Here is a 27,999-nt window from a genome sequence, read left to right on the forward strand (position 1 = left end):
TGACCGGCCAGGCATATAGGCGACACACTGCTCTGGTGCGACCTTTCCACCACTCGTTAACGTTTAATTTAACCGCCTGCCGGTAGGATCGTTTTGCCGGTCTATTTCATCCAAAAATAAGGCCGAAAGCACAAGAAATTTAGGTCCCCGGAACAAGCTCACATAGTCAGCACACGCAGAACGAATACACCACTTATGTGTAGCTCAGCTTTTTCTGCACGTCCCAATTAGTTGCGGTCACCAAAAAGGGAAGCGAGTACTTTATTTTGGGTACTAATTTGCATGAAAATCGACGCCGAAGGTGCGTGAGAAGGGTTTCTTTGCTCGGGGTAGTGTTGTGATTTATTTACACTTTAGTAGAGCAAAATAAAGAAAGCGGAAAGTTTTTTTTCCGGCGTGTATGATTTGTGAGAAAGTGATTTAGATCGTCGTTTCGGTCACCTCATTTTTTATAATTTATTTCTCTACGATTATTACACACAACAGCAATATGGAGTGTCATTTAATCATAATTTAAATTAATTTATTAATTAATTTACTTCCGTGTTGAGGAAAGAGAACCCTTGTGTCGTCCTTTTATTTATTATTTGTTTCATGTTATTAAACTAAAAAACCCCTTTAAATTCCTATAAAATAAATATCCCGCCTTTGTTTAGTTCAAGCATCATGAAACTAAAGTAAACAACTTCCTTTTTGTGAAGCGTGTAATCATAATTATAATATCGTTATATAAACCACATCGGGAGGGTTTCGCTTCCTTCCTGCTCGTTAATTGGTCTTCAACTAATCATAATTCGTCCATCAATCTTCACCGTCCAGGTGTTCCAGTTCCAGCCCGGACCGGACACTAGCGCGACCGACCCGGCCGGTTCGACTCGACTCGTAAGCAACTCGCCACCGCTGGCAGACTGGCGGACCGGCCAGAATGTACAGCCAGAATGATGGCCGAAGCAGCAGCAGCACCGCCAGAGCGTCAGCAGCTTCCACAGTGCCCCAGCGCTATCCACCGACCCACCATGCGTACGGTGGTGGCCGTGGGTTTATCGGGAGCTATGGTTCGTCCTCCACGCACTCGTCATCGTTGGAAAATCAAAGATCACTCGAGGGACAGCACAGTGCGAGTACCGGCACAACCACGACCAGCTTGTTTGGTGATCCGGTACTGCCCTCGACACGCCATGCCGATCTGCTCGGTGGTGAGGATCTGTACCAGAATCTAAAAAACAACATTGAGCTATACCATGCGAAGCTGTACAATGACCAGGAAAGACAACGGCAGGCGGAACGGGACGCACTGTTCGAACAGTACACGAACGTGGTTGGTAGTGTTGGTGGTGGATACCGTGCCACGTCAGCAGTGGGTGGGGGTGGTGGTGGGGGACGAAAAATTAGTGGAGGAGTAGTGAAACCGGCCGTCGGGAACAATGTGACGACGTACAGTGAAATGCCGGCCAGAAGTCGAAGTTTCGGCAGAACACAGTCTGCTAACCATGGTGTGGATCTTAACAACAGCAGGTGAGTAAGAATGGTCACTAAAATATTTAAAAAATTATAAAATCTAGTAACAATTTCGATTAAAATTTAATAATTCTGTCCTTAAACCTAATTCCCCGACACAAAAAGAGCCAGAAGTCAAATTAGAAAAACAATTATAGCGTTACGTCATAAAAACTTAACGACCGAATCTAAAATAAGCTTAACTACTGCCACGTTTCGCCCCATAAAAAAAACGACCCAGTGCCTCGCCATCGCCGTAGGGTTGTTAGACAAATAAATAGTTCACATTGCTTACATGAGCTCGATACGTGGCGTGGTTTTGTCACCACCCTTTTTGCTAGAAATAGGGACCATTTCACTCCGGATTTTACCACACCAAATTCCACTGACGGGGTGCAAGCAAGAAATGTCATCACATTGATGACGTGAGCCCAAGTGGTGCCCCATCACGAGTTTGTCTTATAATAGGCTAAAGGAACGGCCGAATGGATAGCGGAACGCATCAGAGTCATGATCTCATGGTGGTAATATTTTGTCTAAACTATTTTTAAGACCCTTCGTCCTGTACTGCCCCGGGAAGGGGGGTCGATCGGAATGAAAGTTCTTTCATTTTCAGTGCATCGTCCAAGGACGATTTTTTTTGTCGTAAAACTATTTTTCTTTGGTGCATGTGCATTCCTATCTTCAGCTTTAGTTCGTCCATTGGGCTGAAATAAGTCCTGCAAAGTAAGGAAGTTTGACATTTGAAAAATGTCAACGTTTTTGTTTTTTGCATGGTATTTAGGGAACATTGTAGGAAAATCAAGAATTTGTTGAAGTAAGTCAATTAATTGAAAATAATTTTAGCTATTTCTGGACTGAAAGTGGAGTGAAATTTGCTAAATATAATTATAATTGTGTTTATAAAAAAAGAAAAATATTAAAATAGTTAAAATAATCACAAACTTCCATTTGAATTACTATTTAAAAAAACTAATACAATTAAATATAAAATAACAGTTATATACACTCATCGTCCAGGAAAATCAATATAACAAATAGGCAAAAAATAGCTTCAGAAAAATTCTGTGACCTGTGCTGCAAAAATGAATTCTGCTCAACAAATAAAAAAACCCACAAAAAATCCCCCGAACATTAAAGCAAATGCCAAACATAACGAGTGTCCAGCCATGACGTCCGTTTTTGACGGTCAGACCCGGCCCGGAAAGGCCTTCGCTAGTGTCCAAATCAGGTGTCGAGTTTTATCGCTTGCGCCACCTTTCATTATCTCCCTGAACTTATCCTCATCGAAAGCGACGTTGACGGCCGGTCAAGGAGAGCCCCACGTCGGGTGGTCTCTGCAAGATATTCCTTACGAACAAAAAAAAAAACAATGGTGCGAAGTGGGTCCATCATTTACATTCCAACTCCAAAAGGAAAGAAAACAAAAAAAGAAAGAAAGACCGACTGACCAACTTGTGCATTATGTGTAATGTAATGTGAGACTCTCACTGGAGAACATTATTTACTTCCAACCGGTTCTACCGGTTCGGACTATACCGGTTTGCGTCCTGTGCTTTGTTGTGTACACATTACAAACACTGAGACCACCTCAACAAGGGTCTCTTTTGACGCGGGGGGGATTTTTTGTTTTATGTACAACCAGACCCATTCCGCTAATGTTACAAACACACGCAAGCTACTTTGACACACATTCCGAATGGAGCTTTTGGCTACTGTCTACTGTGAACGTCAAACTGACGCCAAGAGCTTTATTAGGTGTTACAAAAAAGCGTTTGCAGTTGTGCGAAAAATATATCCTTTAAAAATAAATTAAGTAACAGAACACATTTTTAATTTACTAATTACTTAACTATGAGTAATGTTACTCTATCTCTTTTCCCTCTGATTTAGATCAAACATTTTTGACATGGATCTGTTGAAACAGAACGATTGGATCGATTTCTCCGAGCACGAGTACCAGCACAGCCTCATACCCACCAACAGCCGCACAGTGGCCGATGTGCAACAGTTCACCGGTGGCAACATAACGCGCCGGATCGAAAATGGCGTCTTCCAGAATCCTCGGGCGGCAGCAGCGGCCCGTGCCTCCCGACGCAACTCCATCACGGACTCGAGTGCTTACGGTATGCGTGGTGCAATGGGCGATATGGTGAGCGATAGCACGGCGGGTACGGCCACATTTACCGTGCTCGGACACGGACCGATGGGCTATGAGGAGGGTGCATCGGCACTGCCCGTCGGAGGAATGCATGATCCTTCGACATCGAGCGATGCGAACAGTGAGTTCGAACGTATGCTACGCTATGGACGTACAGATCCATCGACTGCCATTATCAGGGATAAGATAAACACGGGATCTAACTTTAGGTGAGTGTGAGTGGGTGAACAACTGGGCGTCTCCATCGTCACATGCTTGATCGTGGTTTTATTTGAAGTACTGGGCGCCTCCACCATAAAGTCGTAATTTTTTTATTTTTTCATACAATTTTAACTTTTGTAGTCTAACTTTTAATATTTAAAAAATTTACTACAAAATTCTTCATAGAAAGAGTTATAAATAAAATTTACGGAAAATATTACCTTAGTTTTCTTTTTTCCCCTTCGTGGAAAATATAAATCTTACTTATTTAATTCTTCTCTGATTTTAGAGTATCGGACGCACGTCAGCATAAAAATACCGCCTTCACCATCATTAACGAAGTCCTGCCCAAGTCCAGTTCGTTCGATTTGGCCGGTGGAAACCGATATTCGCCATACCGCGAAAAGCATCGTCTTGCATCTTCCCGCATCCTCTCGGCAAGCTCCGCTACACACGGTACCTCAAACGTCGGTTTCTATGGATACGGTTACGGTGCTGACTTCGCTGAGGACGGTTCCGTCAGTGCACCGCACGGCCATCGAAGACGTTTCAGCAGCTCGGAACTTTCGCTCAGCACAATCGGTGGACGCACCAGGGAAGGTCACCCGGTTGATGGGTCCGCCCGTACGAAACGTCCAGCGAAATCGAAAACCTCACTGTCACTAGCATCGAATCCGGGCCGACGACAGCGTGGCGTGCTCGAGGTGATTAGCAAAAAATCAACCGTGCCAAGTGCCAAAGTGACAATCACGCAACCGTCGGAGGATGGACGATCGATTACACCGACGCCGAGTGAATCGGGTCTGTCCGGAACAGGTACGGACGGTGATCGTATATCCATACCGGAGCATCAGCTTCGGAACATGAAGCTGTTTGGGTACAAACCGTTCTCGGGCCGGCCCATGCTATCGCCCGTACCGGACAAGGGTTCGATGGAAAGCTCTCAGGTCGATCTGAAGGATGGAGCGGGTAAGGAAGGTGGAAAGAAGGGTGGTTTTCGTGCACCCGTCTTCAACATCCGTGGTCTGTTGATGTCACCTCGATCAAGAGACAAAAGCAAGGAGATGACTGGTGCCGATGGTGAAGACAGCAAAGAACCTTCCATCGAACGGCAGCCGAAGGCAGCGAGCAAAGAACCACCCGCTGGTAAGGAACCCGAGGCACAAGCATCACCACCGAAAAAACGACGCTTTAACCTTGCCCGAGCTATTATTGAAAGTGCTCGGAAAGGTGGCAGTACCGAGCCGGAACCGCAAAAAGGTCCGCCGCCGGCGCCAGCTACGAAACAGGCTTCACAGGCAGAAGATACAGGCGAGAAGCGAAAAATGGCACTGAAGATGAAGTTCGGCATTGTACGATCGGGCGTACGGAAGGATTCGGAAGGGAACGGTGTGAAAGAGAAAAAAGCGGCTGGTAAAAAAGGAAAGGGAGCGAAAGCGACAACAAAATCAGCAGCAACAAGTGCTAACAAGGACAAACGGAAAGTTCCCCTCAACAAAAAGAGCACACGGTACGATGATGAGGATGATGATTATTTCGATCCGTACAGACAGCGGGAGCGTGACGAGCGATCAAGCCGAACGAAAAAAGCCACCGGTGGAGGAGGAATGCTAAAGAGTGCTCTTAACTATGCCGCAAGTTTCCGCACGCGCAGTGATCGTGTCGGAACGGCTGGACCGGGTGGGCGTCGAAAACCGGCCGATTCCGATCTACCAAAGGGTGCGAAAGGAACCACCCCGCGAGGTGGAAAGGATAGTGGAATGGAAAAACTAACGCCCAATGCCCGGCGGAGGGATAAAAGTGCGAAAGCCGGTGAACGAGACACTCGCGGAAAACCGGGTACGGTTGGACGTGTGAAGAGTGGTAAAGCACAACCGAGTGGCGCCGGAGTGAGCAGGGCGAAATCAGCTGCTGGATCGCGTGGCAGACAACTGCGCAGAAGTAGCTCAGCCGTTGGACTCGATCCCGGACAGCTACGACGGGCAAATAAGCTGTACGAAAAGAATCAAAAAGCTGCCACCGGTGGAGGAGGTATGATGGGGGCGGGGAAGAGTGGACGAGGTGGAAAGAGCAGTAGCTCTTTGATTCAATCGAAAGCGAACCGACACTCCGACAACGATATGGCTGGTCCGGGTAGTGGACTGGCGAAAAGCGATAGTCGCGGTGAGATGCGTGGCAAAGGTTCGTCCAAAGCGATCGATGGAGCTGGACCGGACTCGAAGGATCGCATCGAGAAGCGTGACTCGGAGCGATCACTTAAAAAGAGTGATAGCAATAAATCGCTCGCCACAATGGGTGGAAAGCCGAAGAAAAGTGACTCGAAGAGTTCGCTGATTAACAAACGATCGGATTCACGATCGAGTCTGCATCAGACGGCGGCCTCTGGTGGTGAGACTTCTGGCGGTGGTGGTGGAGATACCTCCGGTACGGAGCTCGCCGGTAAAAGTCCACTTAATTCCGTCACGGAGGGAGCACCAGATCCGGGAGTGAAATCAGCCCGCCCAACACCGAAGCTGCAGAGTAAGGGTTCGTTGTTGAGCTTGATCAGTTTGAAGGGTAGCAAGCGGAACCTGGATCGTGGAGCTGGTGGAGCAGATGCGGGACAGCGTCCCGATACAGCCACAACTGCAGCAACCGCTATCGACGGTACGTTGGCTTCCTCAACAAGGTTACAGTCGGCCTCGATTAGAAATGCACCCGGGACGGCCACTTCCGGCGGTGAAGGAGCGGCTGAAGATACGGTCGGTTCACGAGCGGCCGGTATGAACGAAAAACCCACCAGCACGAAACCACTCCGAAGGATGATGAGCCGTGGTTCGTTACTGTCGATCAAAAGCATTGCTCACGCACGTTCCTTCACCAACATACGGCCACCGACGGCGGCAGCGGCTGCAGCTGCCGCGGCAGATGGTGAAACGCCCAACACGATGCCACCGCAAACGATGCAGAAGGTAACGGAAGGTTCCCAGGAGCACGACGATACGACGGACACGGAGACGAGTCACGGTGGTGGTGGAGGTGGTGCAACCGGAACAGATGGACAGGGATCAATGGGTGTTGCTACACATGAGCTGACGGTGGCAGGTGACGGGGAAGGGGAGAAGGTGTCGAACGAGTACAATGGTGAGCACCGGATGAAGTCACCGATGGCGGAACACAAGCAGCAACAGGGTAGCCGCAGTCCGGGAATGGATAACGTTTCAAGTGCCAACACGGAGTCGATGCGTGATCGTACGATGGGCCAGGAGGGTGCCGGAGGCACAAACAACAGGTAGGTTCTAAGCATCACAAATAATTTGCCAATTGGTTGCTTCTCACACAAGCGGTTCGTCGCTTAATGTCACGTTGATGTCTAACGTCTATTAAGGAAGTGGCGGTCGTTTGTCATTTGTCTTCTGTTTCGATTTTGCGCGCTGTTATCCACCATTTGTTTTGTCACAAAGGAAAGGAAAATTCTACTTTCCAACCTGATTGGTTTAAAATTGAGACTTGTTTCTTTATAAGAAAAAAATTCTAAATTAAAAAAAAAACAAATACTTTCTTTGTTAAACTATGTGCGGTCATATAATTAAACTAATAACGCGTTTTAATCATAAAAATAACTTTTTTTGCATCTGATTGTATTACTCCGCGTGATAAGCAAAACCGTTTTTGCTATCACTGTTGAAACTCATTTGTATTCGTAATTTACTAGCAATTATCTTCCTACCACACTAACCTACTTTTAATCACTCAACCCGTCTCACACGAGACTCGTTTTAAGTAACGTGACGTGATTTAGAAGTAGCTCCCGTAAGGGGCAGGTTTTTTCCCCTTTATTTTTTAAACCATCTTATATGAACCGTATGTGTGTGTGTGTGTGTGTGTGTGTGTGTGTGTGTGTGTGTGTGGTTTGCTTTAAAGCACGCTCGTTTAAAAGAGAATTATACCTTTATCGTAGCGACGATCGGGAAAGGAAACGGGAAAGGAAACCGTGAGGGTCGGTGAATTATGCTACCATCGGTTCGGCCGGAAGTGTGCTCATGCACACTCGTGCGCCTAAACTTACTGCTGCTGTTATGGTGCAAAATAGGTGAACCCCATCGTTCCTTACTCGCTCTTTCTCTTTTGCAAAACGTAGACGGTAGTTAGCAAATTTGCATATTTCCGTCACCCGCTTATTAGTTGGGTGGAGCACTTATCGGGTGGTTCTTATCGTGTGCTTGAGCGGGGCCGGCACGCAAACGAATTTTGAAAGGCTCGCTGAGGTTAGTTCAAATCAAATCAAATTTACAAGACATATGTATGTATCCTTGTATGTATTGTAAAGGATAAGAAGTAGATTAATTTAAACTTTATTATCCTTTTTCTATTTTTTTTAAAACTCCGATCATTCGTCTTAAAAGACAGGCCCTCGAAAATCGATTCATCGAAATTCATTATGAACGTGTCAAATCAATGCACGCACTTCTAAGTGCAATTTAATTGTCCCACCTTGTGTCTTAATACGCAACAGTCATTTATGTAGACAATGAAGCGATTTTAACACGATTGTAACCCCTTGTATCGTCCTTATCCTTCCCGAAAAGTTTTTCATGTTCGGAAAAATACTTTACCTTCCATGCTTCCTTCCATTGAATTTTAAAGTGAAGGTCTTATAGTGCTTTACCACCTCGCTGTGGAAGAAAATAAAGACCTACGAGGGAGACTAAACTGGTAGCGTGACAGTGAAGTTTGTTGCAGTTATTTTATTCCGTGCGGCCTTTTCCCTCTATTGACTCTGCTACCTCTGCCCATTCAGTTGCGTTGTAAAATAATTCACGAGACGTGATTTTGCATTTGCATTTTTCCACTTCAAAACAACGAAAAAAAAAAACAGCATGGGAATGGGAATGCAGATTTCCTTGGCTGCAGTTTGTACTGCTACTTTCTCATTCCTGCTGTCCGACGACGATGAAACGGACGGCCTGAGAGCATGTGTGTGAGAGGGTTCCTTTTTTCTTTTTTTGTTTATGTTTATTACACTTCCTGCTGGTAAGGGTTTTGGCATGTTGACGCCAGGGATTTTGGCACGTGTTGGACCGAAGGGAAACGTGACGATTTGGATACTTTTCTTATATTCATTTGAGAAGAAAATGATATTAAAACAAATATTAGGAAAATGATAATAATTTCCTTTAGTGTTATTATACTTTAAAAAAAGAAAAATGGCCAAATAATGGTGATAGCAGCCCTTATGCCATTCGAGACGTTTATACCTGTCACTATGTTTGTTCTCATTTACGTAAATTTGGTCCATCATTAATCAACCGGCGGCGTGTTGGTGTCCGCAAATTTCGCAAAGACCGGAAGACGCGTCGCAAATGATTAACGGTTTACAAACCTCCATTTTTCCCGTTCATTTTTTTTTCGTCCCACAAATCGGGGTTGGTAAGCAAAAACTATCATCAACCATCCGTTTACTTCCACATTGAAGTATCTTCCCAAAATGGTCACAAAATCATCAAAGTCAAAGTCACGCAATGGGTTGCGGGTTACCGGCTAGTGTTCGTACCGTTGTAGCGGAAGGACCACAACCAAAGTCACGGGAAATTCCACCACACCTGTACCTGATGGCCGATGGCCATTCAACAACAACTGGTAGGGAACCCGGGTAAGACCTTGTCCGCTGGTCAACGATCGATCCTTTCGGTTTCTTTTTATGGTTTCGCGTAACGAAACGGCTGGGAAGGCCATTTGCTAGGCAGCGGGGAAATGGTGTTGTCGGGAAGAACACGGACGGAATAAGTGTCACAAATCGATTTCTCGTCCATTTGCCACTTTCCAGTCACTCAGAGCTAGTTGGTCAGCGTCAGGAGAACAGTGGGAAACAACACAGAATAAAGCTATAAAAATTTCACAAAATCTCTTTCATTAATAAAATTTTTTATATTAGTCTTTTTTCTATTTTTAAGAAACTTTTGTACTTTTTAATTTTTATTTTACGAATTAGTTAGAAAAACAAAAAAAATTATCGTTAAATTAAAGCTTTTACTCTTTATGTTTAATAGATTAAATTTTATACCTTAAAAGAGCCTAAAAGAACCATTTTTAGAGTATTTTGTATTGCAAATTGCATAATTTTAGGCGGTTTATAAAACGAAAACCATCCTTTTGACCCATTTTATTAGTACCTTAGCACCATTGTACTGACCCCCAGGCAGCAGGAAGAAAAGAGTGAGAGTGAACAAGCAGAAAAGAAGTTGAAATTTATTCAATTTTCTACACCATTATGGCACAACAACAAAAAAAAACCCCAAGCAGTTTAGCAAAAGTCTCCATTGTAAAGGAAAGGAAAGTAGGTTTAGAATTGCACAAAAAATGCTCAAACTTCTGTGTTGTAACCAATTTGAATTTAAAATACGTTTTTTTTTGTTACCATTCTCAATATTTTGCATTGATTAGAATTTTGCAAAAAAGGAAAGCAGCCGGGTCCGAAGCAAACAAACAGGTCCCACAGACGAAGACGTAATCGGCACGAGGAAGTTAAAAACCGAAGAGGTCCCACGGTCAGGACTCACCCTCAGAGGTTCGGCTGTCGGTTTGAGTCTCTGTTTACAGTCGGTGTCCTTATACACCGGTTCGTACGGTTGATCCAATCGGTTCGTTCTCCCGGGTGCTTCCTGGTTGGTTGAGAAACTCGAGTCTAAGCGAACTGGTGTCACCATTAAGATGGTAGTACAGTGTCACCCTTTTTTAGGGTGACTTAGAACAGTAGTACCGTTGAAGATAGTGCACCAAAATAGTGTGTTTCGATGCAGTTTATAGCACGTGTATCAAATTGTAGCAGTACTATGGTGCGATAAGACAAATCCGTGTGCCATTTGCTCTACTTGCAGCCGTACTAAACATTTTACACCAACCGACAACCACGTTCTTGGTGTGTGATTATACAGTTTTTCTTTATAATTATTCAAACGTCCAACGCGTGTGAGACTTTCCCTGGTTGTGAGTAGTATGTAGTGCCGGGTTTAGCCGTGTGTGTGTGTGTGTGTTGCGTGCTTTTTCTTCCACCTTCCTGAGACGACCTCATTTTTATTTCACAAAATCGTTTTCCCCAACGAGGGCTAGTGCACGACCCGCTTATAAGATTGCTCCGGAGCGATATCTGCTTCTTTGGCGAATAATTGTTCGCCCTCGTGCCGTAAGTGACGTTGAGGAGAGCTAAAATAAAAGTTCTGTACGGGGTTGTAGAGAAAAAAGAAAAGCAGTACGCAACAAGAAGGACCTACTATATAACGCCCCAAAACTGTGCGACATGATGATGAGGGCACAGTACGACGACGGGAACCGACCGACGGTGGTCAGCAGAGAGTCCTCCGTGTACAACATTTCGCTGCACGATAGCCAGAGTGAATTAATTCGTACGTGGCACAGGTTAGCACAAAGGGGACAGCACCATTCCGTAGCAATATGGGATGGTTTTTGGGGGGAGCAGCGGCTACCAACAGCTACTAGACGGATGCGGATTAATCAACCCCATTCGAAGGGTTCAGTAGCAAACGGGCGAGCCTGCCAACAAGTCGCGGGATCACATTTTTCCTTCATTCGCTTTTTGGGGTTGTCCAAATTCCAAATTTCGCCGCACGGCCGTACGGATCTCCGTGCTAAAAATAGCTCCATTAGTTTGTGTGTCTAACGGATCGTATTTGGTTCTCCTTAAAAGGGTCCTATTTTTGGAAAAGTGCGCGTTTTAACAAAACGATACTGCGTCATATGACGGCAACAACGAGCGTTTCGAGCTTTGTGAATGTGTGTTAATTGAGGTTAACTGTTGTTAAACAGAGTACAAAAAAGGTGAAACTTGCTTAACAGAGGTAAAAATGGTTCATCCTTAAGTGAGGATAAAGAAAAGAATTGCAAACGTTGCGTGTAACGTCGTGTGGTGTGTAAAAAGAAATGTATTAACACGAAGGAAAACGATGGAAACAGATGGAATAGAAATGATATTACTTATCTCGTTTGTGTTTATGTTTTGTTGTGCCTTCTTAGTAGTAGGCAAAGTAAAATAAACTCATTCGCTTTGTTCTTAAGGATTCCTGTGGAATTTCGTATCATGAAATGATTACTTGTGCAATGTAAAATTTCAGTTATGGTGAAATTAGAATCTATTATTAAAAAATCTGACATTTGAATGAGAAAGCCTTTTTGGAGTGATATTACCAAATGTGGTGGATATAATACAAACTGATATTAATGGAGGTTATTAAAACAAGAAGTAGTTTTAAAACAAAAGTTTTGTTATGGTTTATAAGAACCTATAGAGTGTCTACTTTATCGTAAGCTTTACCCAAAGCTTATGAGACATTCTGTTCTGCAAAGATCCTAGTTTGAATTCAAGTGACTTCATAAGCGAAGACTACGAAATTAAATTTTCAAAGTTAGCGGACAGCAGATTCAAGATGCAGTTTAACTTCAACGATGCGAGCTCTATAATGTCCGCCAAGAAGCACATTGCCGCCTAAATGTATGCAATATTCAGAACAAAATTTATGTTTCAAGAAGTAGCTGATATATTTGTTGCCTTATTTAAAGCATTTACTAAATTATCCAATATAGCTCTATTCCTTTCAACTGGTTGCGTCATTCTGATTTGTTACCGTTATCAAAGGCAATAAAATTAAAACAGTTAAATCAAAAGCAACAGGAAAACGCATTTTTTAGGAACACACCGTTAATGAGCATTGCAGAGGAGGGTTTTTTTGGTTGGGTTTTTGGTGGCTCGTTCGTTTCGTGATTTCATGACCATACCACAAATCTTGTGCGTTGTCATGTTATGGCGCGTTTCCGTCCGCTACATCCGTTGCGCATTGTTATTCTAAAACGAACTTCATGAAGTTTCGCAGCCAAAAAGAAATTGGATTAGTTTATTAGGGGTAAAGCTGTATTGCTGCTGTAACTTTGTTCTAGCTTTACGAGCAAAGGTCTGAACAGAAACACCTCCAACCCTAAAATGAATTGCATTCCATGAATTGCACCAGTGTGTCTGGAAGTTCCAAAAACCAGGCCTGATTAATTAGGTAGAAGAAAGCACAAAGCCATTCGGGTGTATCCTTCCCAGCCAAGGATTTCTTGAACATCAACATTAGTTTACATTTGCCATCTAGCTTCCTTCATATAAACCGTGTAGCTAAACTATAAACCGAACCGAACGAAATGTCCGTGACGTGACGGGTAAAATAAATAAAAACCCCGCAAAAGGTCCTACCGGCCTTGAAGCGTGCCGATCCTGGAGGTATTACGCGGCAAACAAAAAAGAAAACCTGAGTGGTGTCGTGATTTTTTCGCTTCTTTTTTTTAAAGCCCTTTTTATGCACATATCGGTGTGTGCTGGTGAGTAGGGTCACTTTCCATTCGGAAGCGGCCAAACGTCGCCAGTTCACTAGTAACCGTTCACAGTCGAGCACGCACGTGCGCCAGGAAGCGGCCGTTCAGGGACGCTCGCTTTGCATAAATTCGCATCACTCACACGTGACAAGCAGTGCGGGTTGGGTTATAAATTTTAATTGTTTCCATTTTCCACACCACTTCGTTCGGTTATTTGTGTGTGCGTGTGTAGTGTTACAGCTTGAGGCGGATGTACAATCGGAACGGGAAGCAATAAACGTTTCAACACTTGGTGACAGTCCACTTTTCTGTGTCTGTAAGCGCGAGCGCCATCCTTTTTCTTCTGGGGTCCTCATTTCTTCACCTTCTACATTCCTCATTTAACAATTCTTTCTTTTTTTTCTCTCTCACGAATGTAGCGACGAGTTTGGCGAAGACGAACAGGTCAAGTGTTCGAAATGTTGCTGTGCCTGCTGTGCACCGTGCTGGACGCGAACTTGTCTGCCGTTTAGGCGATGCTTCCGGAGCTGCAGTGGATGCTGCGGTGGTGGTCGGCTCGGCAAGCGTAAGGCGGACGGTCAGCTGGTAAACGAGAAGGAACCGACCACGGCGAAGGAACCGACAAAGAGCTGCTGGGAACGGTTGCTCGGTTGCTGTAGACGGTGCCGCAACACGAAGACGGCACCGGAATCGACGGCAATCGTACAGCGTGCGCCGGCAGAATCGAAACCCAAAGCATCCTGCTGGCAGTCGCTCAACTGTTGCGCCAGCTGTCGCCGGAACAAATCCCGTGAACTAGTGGTGGGTAGAGGAAAAGATTCAATTAGAAACATTTATAGCATTTATAGCATTGGGTATTAATATTCTAACCTGCAATGCCCGTAGCCTCGTTCCTCGATCGATAGTGATCCACCGGCGGAAGACCAATCCCGATGTCGTTCGTGCTGGAGTAAGCTGCTGTGTTGTTGCCGACCGAAACCGGCCGACGCTAAAAGTAAGCAGATCAAACGCCACAAGATGGAGGAACCGGTCGAGATGGAGACGGTCAAGTGTTGCTTCTGCTTCAAGCGCCAGCGTCCGAAGGTGAAGGCGAAACCGAAAAAGAAGGTCCCAGTGAGGTCAACGTAAGTACACACTTCCCTTTTGCGAAATGATCGCATCATATCTGGTCTGTTTTTTGGTGTGGTTTACAGCTTCAACTGTCTGAGCTGCTGTATGATGTGCTGCAAAAAGAAGGGTGACAACCAGAGCCGGCGGACGAGCAATCTGAGCAAGAAGCAGAGTATCGCACCAACGATTCCACCGGAGGTGAAATGGGTTACGATTAAACCATCTTCTCAGCTTCTTGCTAATAGTTCGCTTTCCTTTCCAGGACTTGCGGCCAAAAATTGATATGTCACTGGTTGAGCACTCCTCTTTGATGCGTGGTGCTATTCCGGTTCTTCCAATTTGTTTGGCCTACTTCTGCATGGTGAGTGTGTTCTCTCAGGTTCCTTTCTTTTTGACAAAACATTCATTATAGTTTCATCTGCTTATTCCCTCCAGTTCCTGAACATTGTCGTACCCGGCTCGGGCACAGTGCTTTCCGGTGGGTTGTGTTTGTGCATCGGCAAGCCTCGCTTTTCCCAGCATGATTCAATAAAGGGCCGCATCGGTTCGTTTATCATCAACTGTATCGTTGGCGTTTCGCAATGCTTCACCATCATCTTTTGCGTCGTCGGATGGGGATGGGCCATCTGGTGGGGAACGATCATGATACGGTTGGCAAGTGAGTGTCCTTTGGAGTGGAAAACTATAGTTTACAACCCAAAACTTCATCGATTCATTTCCATTCTCTTCCCCAAATTACAGGACAGCATCGAAAGATTCTTGAAATGGAAGCCGCCCAAGACGAAGGTGAAGAGCAGACGACACTGTCCCAGCGGACCGGTGCATCCAATCCACCCGTTGCGCTAGTTTCCAAAACGCACCGTGACGTTGAAACGGGTCGGTAGGTCTAAACTTAAAACGATCACTTTAGCTAAGCATCGATAGGAGAAGGGGTTAGGTTTTTCACGAACAGAGTTACTGCCGTTTTTGTACATTTGCCACTGGGCCGTTGCGGTGCTAACCGAACAACAATTGACTGCGTGTAGAGGAAGAAAGTTGTTAAAGTGATGTGAAACAAGCGAACTAGGAAAAAAAAGACGAAAGATTAAACTAAATAACACACATACACACCTCTATTCTTTGTTATCCTCTGTTTAGTACGTTAATTGGGAAGAATAAAGTAAAGTCTTTTAACTTTTACACAAACTGTATCCGCGTCTTGTTTGTTTTTCTTTCCTTTGCTGGCTGAAGTCCAGTTTCGATACGAAAACCCAAGAAATGAAGACCCATTTTTCGATACTTTTCCGTTTACTGCATCATATCATTACAATCCACAAGCGCCACGCTTTATTCGTGTTAAGTTCTTTACTGCATTCTGTTTCCGTTTCATTGCGCAAAATGTTTTGTTTTACCTCTTGCCTTGTCGATATAGGAAACCTACATTTACATAGCTTCACGCAGCGCGTCCCGTGAGTAATGCGAAATGGGTCTATGTATATATTATGAGAAAAAATATATATGTGTTTTTTTTTCTTTTATGTATAAGTATATACTCAATTCTAGAAGGTCGCAAACGGGTCTGTGTGTGTATATATATACGATGTATAAATACAGCTCTGTGATGGTAATCTTCTGCCTCTGGTTCTCTATTATCAATCATGCAAATTGAATTCCTTCTCTTTAAGCTTATTATGGTCTTTCCGAAAAAAATACATTACCACCATAAACAGGTGGTTAGGACCATCCTTTCTTAACGTCTGCTTTTTTTTTGCTGCTGGAGTAACATGTTCCATTATTCTCTTCCACCTCGTTCGTGACTGTTTCGGTTTTATCTAGACTAAAGTAAAAGAAGATTTCTGTTTTTGCTCATGCTCCGCAGTGATGTGTAGCAATTAGGTTTTATGCGATCGAATGTGGCGCGTTTCGTGTTGAAAACGGTTCCGAAATAACGTCGCTCCTTTCATTTTTTTTTTACTAGTGTCTAAAAATATGTTTTCTTGTTATACATTTCCGTGTCACTTCTTCTTGGGCAACTAGTGCCATTCTATGCGAATTATTCAACTTTATCTGGTTTTGGATGTTATGTGCTGCTGCTTATCTATATCTCGTTTCCGTGCGTTACCCATAAGGTCAAAGTTATACTTTGTTGCCTTTGCTTAACGCGTCTGTATTCCTCCCTAACGGTTCTTACACACAGTTTATTTTGCTATGCATTTTAACGAGTTTTTTCTCCGATTGTGTGATTGAAAGCCATATGACAGATTTGATTATATGAGAATAATTTAATGCTTTCGAACTTACGATTGCGAATGTGTAGTGTTTTTTAGAGCCATAGAATCGCGCTATTGAGTGTGTTATCAATACAGATTGTTTCATAACCAATGGTTGGTGTATGTCTTCCGAATAACTGCAAGCGTTACACTGGCGTAACTATCCAGCAACGAGCTATTGTCGCGTTTAGTTTCAATGTTGTTAGTATAGAAATGATGATGCTTTTATAGCTGAATGTTGCAATTGTGAAATCTATTACTAATCTGCGAGAAAGGTGGGTAAGTAGTACCGGGGGTACATAAGCCAAATGACCCATTCGATTGTTTAAAAAGGAAACAGAATCCGCCTTATCAATTCAAGTAGTGCATGCCAGGGTGTGTCTTCGTGCCAGCCGAAGCAAAAATGGTGAAATAATATGAAAGTGTGCACAATATTATTACCATTGACAAACTAAAATCTCTTTCAAATTGAGCGCTAGAAGTTATGAAAATTATGTTTAATAAGATTAAACTACATGATTCCTTCCTGCTGGTCTTACTCTCCTTCCGCAACTTGTCTTTGGCTGTAGGATGAACCTTTGAACCGCTTTCCATTTCTTCAATTAACTTACTTCTCAATACACACGCTTATGCAAAGTGAAGAAAATGGCGTAGTAAACCATTGATTATTTATACTAAATCGGCTTCGCTTCTTACAAACGGAAGTATTGAAAATGAAACGTGTTACTATCGCAAGCATTTTACATACAACTAGTCCCTCACCAGATTTAATAAAGGCGTTAGAAAGCTTTATGACGTTAGAATGCTTTTGTTAGATAATTCACCCAATCACTTCCCAGTGACTTAACACCAATTCGGCAGAAATTGTGGACAACAACTGGTAATTCCTTTCCGCTGTGACTAGAATATTTTATCTCGGCCTTACGGTATGGTGTATAAGATTTGGGGTGACAAATAAATGGACACAATACTAACAATACTTCTGTACGGAGAGTAAATGGTTGGTTCCTGGGTAGTAGTGCAAACAGTAGAAGCCGACTTATGCACTTTTGCATGTTAAAATATTATTATGTATCCCTCTCTAAGCTTTGACAAAAGAAACACAATCACTTAGGACGATAGAAGCAATGATGAAAATTGTAATACAATAAGCTTATTCTGCACTCTGTACTGCTTTCATTCTTCTTCCGGAAGCAAAAGCATGGCGGAGAAAAAATGGTTCATCGGCCTCATATTTGTTCGGTATATCACTACATATATACAGTAAACCATCCATGATATCATCTAAAAATATTATGTATGTGGGTGTGTGTTGATCAATAATAACACTAGATGGAAACTAGTTCTTTAAGTAGAGAAGCTTGATAGACTGGAGCTTCATTCATTCAGATAGGTAAAATTGTTGTTTCGTGTTTTTTTCGGATGAAACGTTCGAAGCATGCACGAATACGCACCCCTTTTTTTGGTGGATAGGCAGCTTCGCGTGCGTACTAATAAAAAGATACTAATCATATAAAAAACGCTCACTCGATTTCCCGTTCGTTCTAATATCACTTTGAATAAGTTTACATTACTTTTTTAGCGTTTAGCTGACACCGCGTCTAAACCTAACTCGTTCTGATGCCTATTTTACTAGTAGACTTGTTCGCGTTACTCATTTCCTAGCCGGTAGTTAAACCAGATTACCTTTATAACGGCACCGTACAGTACCGTTTGGAAAGCAAGAGATGAACAATATAAAAATTTAGTTGTACAACGGTTTAAAAGAAAACGGAAACTTAATAATAAAAAAGCTAAAGCTAACGTATTATTGCAATAAATATAAGCATTTGCACTTGGGATCCCTTTCATGTGTTGCTGCAGTTTGCAAGCGTGGTTTTCAATTTTGCCTTTGAAAGCCTGATAAAGATGTTAGACATTAAACAATACATTTAATCTTTGTCATGACACGTAGATATTTGCCGATTTCAGACGAAAGCCAAAACAACCGTTACCGCTATGCATTAAATCAGTGATTGGAGGTTTGTTACAACACTAAGAGAATTGATGTTGGTCGATTGGCCACGTTTCGGTTGCATCCTGCTCATTTGATATAAACTGACAACTGTATCCATTGCCAGTATCATTGCATTACGAGCGAGGTAATCAACTTCACGCATCAATAGTTAGGTTGATCGATAGCGACCGTTTCGATCATCGATCTACGAGATGAAATTGTTGATATAGGGGTTTCACATCCTAAAACACAACTATCATTTCCATTTGGAACGCTTCCAATAAATACAAGCACTTGTACATACACACACACTACTACGGAACACACGGACACACAAAAAACGCGCACACATACATACACACGAAGCGTGTGTACACAACGGACGGAATTGATTACGAAAACGGAATTCAAAACCCGGAACGGAAATGTCTCTACTGTAGTTACAGGCTGTTGGTATGTCGTGTGTTAAACGATGATTGTACTAGTACGAGCTTCGGTTACGCTTGGCGCCTTTTGCGTTGATTGCGTGAATGTTGAAGTAACGCCCGAAACGGCACACATCAAATTGCAAAATACTCCAATCTTCCAAACAGACAGAAATAGAAGAAATCTAAAATAAATCCAAACGTATATCATTAAAAAACTGAAATACTTAGTACTGGAAAGTATTAATCAAGCTTACCAGTTCACTGGATCACACATTTTTCATCCTTCTGATTAATATCTACCGTCTCTAGCTTCCTTTCAATTTCGTCGTCGTCTTCGATGCTGAAATAACAAAACATAAAAATGTACTGAAAACGGCTTGGTTTGCAAATTAAGCACTATTATAACTTACGCTTGTTCTTGACTGTGCAAATTCTGCACCAGTTCATTCCGTTTGTCGACGATTGCAACCAATTCTGTTAGCAGCAGTGCTTCCTTCTCACGCTGTTCCTCCGTCTTCTGCCAATCCTCAACGGAGAGGGCAGCTCGCAGCTCCATGTTTAGCATTTCGTACTTTTTCTCAAGATCATTCTCTTGTTCACTGTTGTAGAGGATAAAAAATGCGGTGTGCACGTTATAAAACACATTTCACTCCAACGCTGTATAATACTCACAGTAGATTAAGCTGCATTTGCCGCCTAAGTAGTGCGTTCTTTTTATTAACCAATGTGAACCATTGTGACATCAGTTGATCCTCAGTTTCGGAAACGTCTAAAATGAGAGTTTTAGATTTAAAAAATAAAAAAATTTTTGTTGCAACTTTTTGTGACTAAAAACTTACTCGTCATTGTTCCACCCATCACAGCGCGTAATTTCTTCTCGAGCGCGTTTGCTTTCAGATCGATAGCTTCCTGCTCGCGTTCCAGTTTGTTAAGCTCACTTTGAATATAGTTTACACGTTCCACCTGCAGATGACAATAGATTATTATTGTTTGAACATTATTTTTTATAGTAATTCTTATTCATTTATTTCCTTTCGTGGAGGCTAATATTTAATTTTCCAAACTGTAATCACACACAAACACACAATATCGTACAGATCATACAATTCAAGAGAAAACCTACCTGACCACCGTCATCTTCACTCTTTGGCCCCATAAACTCAATCAACTTGCTCGGCGACGGAGTACCTCGCTTTAGTAGATGATGGTTACTAATCTGTTCTACCGTCTTGTAGTTGTGACCCTTACTATCCTTGCCGTTTGAGTCCAGTTGTCCTGGTGAAACCATATCCTTTCTATGCGAATGGTGATGACCGGTGGGAAAGATAAACTCCGATCCGTTGTTGATGGGTGAGATAGCGCGGTCCGGCGAGAGAGGAGCCGCTGGACGACCACCGGAAGGAAACAGCTTCGTGGGTGATGAAGGAGAGTCTAACCCGGATAGCTTTAGCTTTGCGCCAGCAATCAACTTTCGGGCCTCCTCACGCAGCCTGGCCTGTCGTTCGACCTTTCGAAATTTGGAAATGGTGGCAGCAGACGAAGCAAATGGCAAACGGAAAGCTTAGGTTAGTGAGAATATTTTGCATTGTTTGTGATATGCTGGAAGCAGTAATAGCTTCATTCGACACTCGAATAAAAAACAAATTAATAAAATAAAACAAACAAAAACTTAAATATTTACAAAACAAAATGGTAAATAATACCAATAAAACCAGTAAAATAAAAAAAAACTATTTCTTAAAGTAGAAAAACAAAACACTTACTGCATCCTTGTCACCTTTGCTATCTACGTGCGACGATCTAAGCCGTTCTATCATGAGTTTGGCCCGTTCACTCATTTCTTTGTGCCGTAAAATCAATTTCTAAAATCAGAAGCGAAAACGAAACAAAGCCAAAAGAAAACAAAACGAAAAAAAAACATAATACAAACCCTCGGTTGGAAAGTTGAGAAGAATATATACAGATGGTGTTTGAGAGCTAAAGAATTATTTCATCATTGTGAACAAATTTAAACCAACGCAAAAGATCTAATATCAAACAATCGAAAATCAACCAAAACACGCACTTATGGTAAATCTACTGTAAACCATAATTGCACATGCTTTAAGATAAAACTACTATAAAAGTAAAACAAAACAGCCCAGAAGTTTGTAACTCAAGCTCAAATCCAACAAAAATCCTTCTGGGCTTCACACTTTTGGTGATGTGTCTTTGGTCACTGCTACTTACGTTCGCTTTATTTATATCCAACGTTTGGGGCAGCGTTTGAATCTCTTCGTCATCACCATCAACATCTCTACCACTGTGCGATAATTTACTTTCGATTTGGGCACGTCTTTGGGAATCAGACGAGGACGTACCGTCCTCCTCTGCGATGGATTCAGTGCCACCATCACCGTCCATGGGACTAGCGCTGTTTCCATTCACTGTCACCGCACTACCACCGTCTACTGCCGTGGAAATGGTACGGTTTTCTATAGATTTTTCCTCATTAACTGTGGTGGAAGTATGTGTACAATCGCTGTCTACGCTTCTTTGATGGCCACTAACACCGTTCGATGGTTTACTATTGCTATCGTCATTGCTAGAACCATTGGTGGCAACATGTCCCGGACCGAGTGGCCCGTCCAGCAGGCTAAAGGGAAAGTTGGGAAGCTTATCTTTGGTAGGGGATAGTACACGTCCCAGCAAGTGCTTCGAGTTGGCCAATAGGGCCGCCTTTGTATCGATTTTTGGCCCCAATGGATCGTCGTTGTTGGGCGTGATGATGTCGGTCAGATTGAGCAGATTTTTACACAGTTTGTCGGATTTGTAATTACCGATCACGTAGCTGGAATCATCCGTCGTTTCACCTGCAAAAAAAAAACACAAGCAAATAGTAAGTGTGTTGATGCCACGCGAAGAAAATGCGATTGAATGATGTAGCAAGGAGAATTTAGTTCAAAACAAGCGTTATATGTTATTTTTAAAGCATTACAACACTTTTTTGTTGCGGTTTCACACAATCGTTTTCAGAAAACGGTAAAATATTCAAACCACAATCTACTATGAATTGTCTCAATAATGTTCCTAAATGAATATTCACAAAAAAAGGATAAGCCAAAGGCTTGCCACAATAATGATAATACACACACACACACAAAATATAACAACACTTTTCTTCATTAGAATCCGTGTCGTCCTTTTAACCAGATTCTTTGTGAGTTAATTTTATGCTTGTCCTCAAACAAGAAAACCAAACTCGTTCTCGCAAAAATGTCACTCAATACCTCCTGTTTCATCGGAAACCTTCGTTTGCGAGTGATAAGAGCATATTGCCTGTTCAGCAACACGGCCACATGCCGGACAGGGGCCATCGCTGCCATCTTAAATGGGTAATTTATGCGTTAGAACAGAAGTATTTTCATCAAGATGTTCTCCAATTTTATCGTGCATTTAACAAATAGACTGCCGGCACATGTATTTCTAATCTAGTTCTTTTTTTAAAAAATGAACTACGCACGATACTTACCGATGGATTGGACCTCTAGCTGATGTCCGGTAAAGTGTGCACGTAGCTGATAAAGATACGTCATAACTGCCAGCTTATCCGGCACGGCGAGTAAATTCATATCGCGCGGCTCAATCACTCTCGGTATGCCAAGCTTCTCAGCCGCATCGAATGCTGTTCGACAGTTTTCGATCACATTACCGGGGGACAGTTTGGTCATGTCACTATAAGAAAACAGAATAGAGGTTGAAATAAAGTTAAACAATCAACAGAATCACTTTAGTAGAAGTACTTACATAAGATTAGGATAGAAATGATGTATCACCGCACAAAACGCCATCCCGTTGCGCCAGCTCGTCGTCAGATTTGTCACTTTTACGCCATTGTAATTCTTTGTCACCTCCTTGCACCATTCGAGCAGATCCTGTCCCGGCGTACTGTCCTTCAACGTTCCCAGCGGTTTCAGTAACTCTCCTCCAGCCGATAAGGGCAACGGTACCGTCCGTATGGGAGGAACCAACGATACATCCAAACGTTCATCCGCTTCCTGTTCGGTAATTGTGCTCTTTTCCATTTCACTCGGTTCGTTATCATAGCTCTTGACTAAGTTTAACGGTTTGAGATCGGATCGGCTACTGTTGAACGACTGTCCATCGAACAGTGAAGGTTTCGGTGGTTCGGGAGATCGTTTTTTCTCCTCTTGTATTATCACCGAAATTGGTTCCGGCGTTGGGAGACGGTGTGATGCAGCAATGATCGGTGTTGAACGCCCGGAAGCATAACCATCCTCGTTATCCTCCTCATCTTCCAATATTCCCAGCGCATCCAATTGTTTGTCCAGCTGATCCTCTTCGTCTTCCTGTTCGGCAAACGCACGTACCGTTTCTGGGATGCTAACTTCCGGTTCTCTTTGACTAGGAGACGATGATGTTTGTGCAGCTTCACCAGCGCCCTCTTCTTTCGATCGTTGAAGTGACTGCTTGTTTTCATTCTCGTCCAGCTCTCGCTTTGCTTCGTCTTCGCGATCTTGCAACATATCCAGGAACATTTCACGCGATCCACACACGATCGGCGTTTGATCGTCCGATAGTAACGATGGCACACCGCTCATCGGTGTCAGTAGTTCCGAGCTGTTCAAACTCGTCGTCAGTTGCTCCAGTTGGTTCGTTAGCTCGGACATGTTCTCGGAAAAATCTATCGAATTTTCCAGATCCGGTATATCCTCCAGATCATCGAGCGGTGCAATGTCGGACACATTGTTGACCGACATCAGTGAGATGATGCTCTGCATGTCCTCGTCCGTCGCTTTGCCCTCGCGTAAAAATACACAGCTCAGCGTAAGCTCAAGGTTTGCCGCGAGTATTTTCTTCGAAACAGGACGCAATCGCAACGTAAACGTTTGCTGGGTTGACTCGATACTCGCGTATTTGCGCATGTTGATCGTTGCCGACGCAAGGGCCCGCTTCTTGCCGAGCTGCGAAACATCCTCGAGCACGAACGTCCAATCCTTATCCTCCAGCTCGTGCGTCCGGATGTCTTTGAAGAGCGTTACCGCGATCGTATGGTTGTCCGGCATTGGCCAGGACATTGTGCTGCTGAGCGGGTTGATTAGATCCGGTTGCCATTCGAGTGCACTCGACGAGACGCGCCGTGAACGGCGTGTCCACACGACGTGCAGCTTATTGGGGCGCCTGTCAATACAAGCGAAAGAGAAACAAACAGCGGTTTTAAATTAATGAAATCAATTCCGTGAGACAGTGGTGGCTTGCAATTGAAGCGCGTGCGCTACCACCTCGACAATGGCACTCGCCAATCGTCCATCTGGCGGAACGTCGATTGATGCTTAATTGATTTGTTTTCAGCTGGTTAGAGGTTTGCGCAATGTGCAAAATTTGATTCAGTGAGCGACGAGAGGGAGAAGCCGATGGATACGACGAGCTATTTTGATACACTCGTGAAATTTAATTAATGTGCCATTGCCATTCCATGTGAACGAAACAACCTGACCGAATAGGTCAAACTTACTGAGAAACACTACTGGGGAAGTTAATTGGGGACAGATTGTTGAAAATTGTTAAAATGATTTTCATTCAATAGAACCTATTAAAGAGTTCCTTTTTGAGGCCTGTAAATGTCCAGCTTCTGACTGTACATTGTATAAAACAAATACTCAAATATCGCAACAAAAGTTTTTATCTCAAAACTCGTCTGATACATTTCGTCCAATCCCATTCTTTGCCACGTTCTTCAGCCTAAACTGGGGTGCAGAAGATAAAAGCAGCAACATTCTTTCAACTGCCACTTCAAGTGCTTCCGGAACGCGATATAGCAGCACGAAATCAGTGAAGTACCCGGTTGCTCTGTTCTATTTGGAGACCCTCCCTCTCTCATCGCAGTCTTGACCCGAAGCCCGCAGTACTTATACTTGATGATGATAATGAATTAACCGCAGACGCATCGGATGACCTCTGAACGCACGGCTCGCGCTGCGATTGCATTCGGAAGGCCTCTGACCCATGGGGAATTGTGCTGTGCGCAAAGAATGCATCCAAGTATAGCGTTCCGGAGCGTCATGCTACATTGGAAATTCATGGCGTATTTCGTTTATTTCATGCTAGCACGGGCAACGCGGGTGTTTTATTTTATAACAAACACAACGGATGATGGGCAAACAGACACGGCAAACCGCGTTCGATGCATATTTTATTCACGGATTGTTGGTGAACCGAAATGAAAATCTCATCCGCTTTACAAACGGGTGTACGGGTAAGGCCTATGCAAGGACGTTCGGTAATGAAAATGCAATCGGGACACGAATCCCTGTTTGTGTGTGTGTGTGCGCGCGCGTAAGGAACGAACAAATTGATCAATATTTTTCCATTACCTTTGTGGACGAAAATGAAAACGGAACTTTTTTAAAAATAAATACCAAACAGCGATAACCGTTCAATGTTTAGGTTGGAAATAAAAATAAACTGACCGCAAAAAACAATGTGCATCGAAAAATGACACTGAACACTCGTACAGAGGGTTGAAGAGTGTGTCTTTGGGGGCAACCGCAACACACTCTGCCAGCTCCAATGCTAACAATGGATGCAGCTGGGGTTGTGCGGAACACATGGGGGTAACTCATACACGCGTCATCGTCCAAAAATAAAAAATCGACTAACTCCATTCCCATTCCCATTTGGGATTTGCCTGCCTCAAACTTGTTCCTTCCAATTCATCTTCCAACATGAGTCCACGTACATGAAACCATCAATGCGACTCCAGGGATAAGCAAAGTACATAACGTATATCACGAAGATGAAGAAATGCTTTATCAAAAGACGAAAAATAAGTTATCATACAAGTTGCTTGGATACTGTACTACCAAAGTTCATATGCAACTAGATCAACATGCTGTACAAACCATTAGCACATCTAGAGCATGAACGAAATAAAAAAAAACATGTTTGCCGACCTCTGCACACTACGATTCGTCCGTGTGCACGGGTGAAAAAAAAATAATCCGATCGCTCCGTAGTACCATCCCCTTTCGGACCGTCAGCGGGGTAAACCCGCTAGGGGGTAAGCAAAACAACGAAGGGTTTCACAAGACGGCAAAGATAAACAAAACTAGACGCGACGGAACTGCATCCAACGCCAAAAACCTCCGTCGATGACGTGAGGCGTACGATGGTGATGACGCTAGCATTGTTTCGTGATGACGATGAAGGTGATGATACAGGAAATTATGATGTTCATTTCCAAGGTACGATTACGTAGGTAACGGAGGTAACGCGAAGCCCACCGCAGTAAAGCCCTCCTTCTCTTGTCATTGTGGGTGAAATATCTACAAAGTAAACACAACGCGAAGCCGCCCAAAGAGCGCCCATAATGAATCAATTTGTTATATTAAATTTCCTGTTTGCCCCCCCGGCGAAAAGGTGTAGCTACAAGTAAGGAAATAAAATGCTTTCTATTTAGTGGGAAATGTAACAAAATAAAACCCAAAACCTACCATTTGGCGGTCGTCTCCATGAACAGCTCATGGTACGACACGGTGAAGGAAAACTTGGCCGCCCGTTTGTTGACGCGCTGCAACCGCTTCCACACGCTTCCCATTTTACCTTCGGGAAATGAGGATGATGCTTTCAGCCAGATGATTCAGTTATGTTTGGCGTTGTTTGATTTAGCTTCCGCGTTAGCTTCACTGCTGATCCCTTCCTTGCATTCTCATTGGCCGTTCTAGGTTTGAAATCTTGATTACAATTTCAAAAGCGCACATAAACTATACACTGACGGCAGTAGGAATGTTGCAACGCGCTGAGAATAACATTTCTGCTGAGCGATAAATAATCGTAAAAAGGGTTGAAACAAAAAAAACTTCCACCGTTAAGGAATCTTTCTCGCAGCTAGAAACGCGTACGACGGCTGCTATGATTGTTTTAAACTCTTCTTTCTTTCGTTTTTACAACACAGTTCACAAGCGCTTTTCACTTATCAGCGTTTAGCTGTCGGGAGAAGGAAACACATTCCCTTGTTAATAATCGTAAGCAAAGATCAAATTACTTGATCAGATGCAAACAATTGTACCGTGGTTGGAGCGTGGTGCCCTGTGACCGGGGCGGCGGTTGAAGGGACGGGAAGGGTACGTTTTGTTTATTTTTCTACACACCTTGGTTAAGCGTAAACAATACGATCTGCGAGCATCCTTTGGAGTACTCCGAACTACACACACGCTAGGCAAAGAAAGTTTGCCGACTACTACGATGTTTTTGCGCTTTTGCTCTGGTTGGGTGATTTGCCTTCCTGCCTTGGACCTTGGCCCGGGCCACCCACCCCACGCTCTGACGTAGACAACGGATCAAGGTTGTTGTTTTCCTGACCTGCGTTTCACAACGTACAGGACGTACTTTGGGGGCTGTTGTGTTTTCACCAAACCCGTCCACTCCCGGAGAATAGATCTCGCACTGGAAGTAGGCTCTACTTTTCGTGCTCCAAACACCACTATGAGATGTTGCGGTTTTTCACATCTTTTCACGTTTTTTCACACAATACCCACTTTCCACTCGGTTACCGTGCTGTTGCTAAACTACCCTCCGACCACAGTCACACTTGGCAAGGTTTTTCGGTACCATCAGACGCATTTTTGTGCTAAATTTTGTACGATTCTTTTCACTTTTGCTGCACAATATTTTACAAACTGGACGCACCCCCTGTTGCGATGAAGTTGATTTGCAGTTAAACCATAACGCACTCGCGCACTACGGATACGGATATTCAAAGATGGTTCGCATAACAATCAAGTAACACTACTGCTGGAAATGTAGTGAATGGGTAACATACAAGAAAATCCTTTCGAAAAACTAGCGCAGGCACACGGGATCTTACAACATAATCTTTTTGCACAATTTCTTCACTTTTCTATCTGCTTGTTTGACAGTTGGATGAAAAAGTGTCGGAATTGGCTGCGGGAGCGAAACAGAACCAAAGTGAGCAGATATGTGCTAGAGAGAGATACCTACTGGTTTGCTGAC

General features: G+C 43.4%; 2 protein-coding genes across 8 annotated transcripts; one reads left to right on the forward strand and one right to left on the reverse strand.

Moving 5' to 3' along the window:
- Nucleotides 1-985: 985 nt before the first annotated feature.
- Nucleotides 986-15,499, forward strand: LOC125769566 (protein stum; the record flags this gene model as incomplete). Its single annotated transcript, XM_049438298.1, has 11 exons — nt 986-1,515; nt 3,391-3,867; nt 4,149-7,130; nt 9,315-9,491; nt 11,048-11,254; nt 13,624-14,005; nt 14,090-14,328; nt 14,398-14,512; nt 14,577-14,675; nt 14,750-14,972; nt 15,056-15,499. Coding segments are annotated over 11 exons (5,574 nt in total), but the record flags the coding sequence as incomplete, so codon positions are not given.
- Nucleotides 15,500-15,582: 83 nt separating this feature from the next.
- Nucleotides 15,583-27,925, reverse strand: LOC125768160 (EH domain-binding protein 1). Of its 7 annotated transcripts, none has more exons than XM_049435463.1 (12): nt 27,349-27,924; nt 26,481-26,973; nt 22,774-24,168; nt 22,499-22,701; nt 21,217-21,839; nt 20,751-20,849; nt 20,111-20,494; nt 19,827-19,950; nt 19,660-19,756; nt 19,398-19,586; nt 19,242-19,327; nt 15,583-19,169 (listed from the first exon to the last, which is right to left on the reverse strand). In XM_049435463.1, the coding sequence occupies exons 2-11, from the start codon at nt 26,582-26,584 to the stop codon at nt 19,246-19,248; spliced, it is 3,300 nt and encodes a 1,099-aa protein (XP_049291420.1). In that variant the 5' UTR covers nt 26,585-26,973; nt 27,349-27,924; the 3' UTR covers nt 15,583-19,169; nt 19,242-19,245. The 7 variants fall into 7 exon arrangements, with proteins under 7 accessions (XP_049291420.1, XP_049291419.1, XP_049291418.1 ...); XM_049435462.1 differs by having other exon boundaries at nt 27,138-27,924; XM_049435461.1 differs by having other exon boundaries at nt 27,056-27,924.
- Between the last annotated feature and the right edge of the window lie 74 nt (nt 27,926-27,999).

Source organism: Anopheles funestus, chromosome 3RL, assembly GCF_943734845.2.
Source record: "Anopheles funestus chromosome 3RL, idAnoFuneDA-416_04, whole genome shotgun sequence".
Classification (NCBI taxonomy): Eukaryota; Metazoa; Arthropoda; class Insecta; order Diptera; family Culicidae; genus Anopheles; species Anopheles funestus.